This window comes from Pygoscelis adeliae, unplaced genomic scaffold (genome assembly GCF_000699105.1).
Source record: "Pygoscelis adeliae isolate BGI_AS28 unplaced genomic scaffold, ASM69910v1 Scaffold34, whole genome shotgun sequence".
Lineage (NCBI taxonomy): Eukaryota > Metazoa > Chordata > Aves > Sphenisciformes > Spheniscidae > Pygoscelis > Pygoscelis adeliae.
In genome coordinates, this window is record NW_008824658.1 from 3,632,511 (window position 1) to 3,633,200 (window position 690).

Genomic DNA, 690 nt, shown 5'->3' on the forward strand with positions numbered 1-690 from the left:
AGACCTCGCAGCTATGCAAGCTGTTCATCGGCGGCCTGAACGTGCAGACCACGGAGGCCGGGCTGCGGGAGCACTTCGCGGCCTACGGTACCCTCACCGACTGCGTGGTCGTGCTCAACCCGCAGACGAAGCGCTCCCGCTGCTTCGGCTTCGTCACCTACTCGGCGGTGGAGGAGGCCGACGCCGCCATGGCCGCCTCCCCCCACGCCGTGGACGGGAACGCGGTGGAGCTGAAGCGGGCTGTGTCCCGGGAGGACTCGGCCAAACCGGGGGCCCACGCTAAGGTGAAGAAGCTCTTTGTGGGCGGCCTCAAAGGGGACGTAGGCGAAGGGGACCTGGTGCAGCATTTCAGCCAGTTCGGCCCCGTGGAGAAGGCCGAGATCATCGCCGACAAACAGAGCGGGAAGAAGCGCGGCTTCGGCTTCGTCTATTTCCAGAACCACGACGCCGCCGACAAGGCGGCCGTGGTCAAGTTCCACCCGATCCAGGGCCACCGCGTGGAGGTTAAGAAGGCCGTGCCCAAGGAGGACATCCAGTCGGGCGGGGGAGGCGGCGGCTCTTCCAGGCCCTCCCGGGGAGGCAGAGGAGGAGGAAGGGGTCGGGGCGGCGGCGGATCCGGCAACCGGGATCACAACGGCCTTTCCAAAGGAGGCGGCGGTTACAATAGCTACGGCGGCTACGGTGGAGGAG

The 690-nt window shown here is 67.2% G+C and overlaps 1 protein-coding gene across 1 annotated transcript in view; it reads left to right on the plus strand.

Annotated features, from left to right (window-relative positions):
- The window catches only part of HNRNPA0 (heterogeneous nuclear ribonucleoprotein A0), a 3,831-nt gene that overhangs the window by 1,193 nt on the left and 1,948 nt on the right, over positions 1-690 (plus strand). The window contains exon 2 of the mRNA XM_009322767.1: positions 3-690. This exon is cut by the window's right edge and continues 15 nt beyond it. Coding sequence (XP_009321042.1) covers positions 3-690 — 688 coding nt within the window. The remainder of the gene's footprint in view (positions 1-2) is intronic.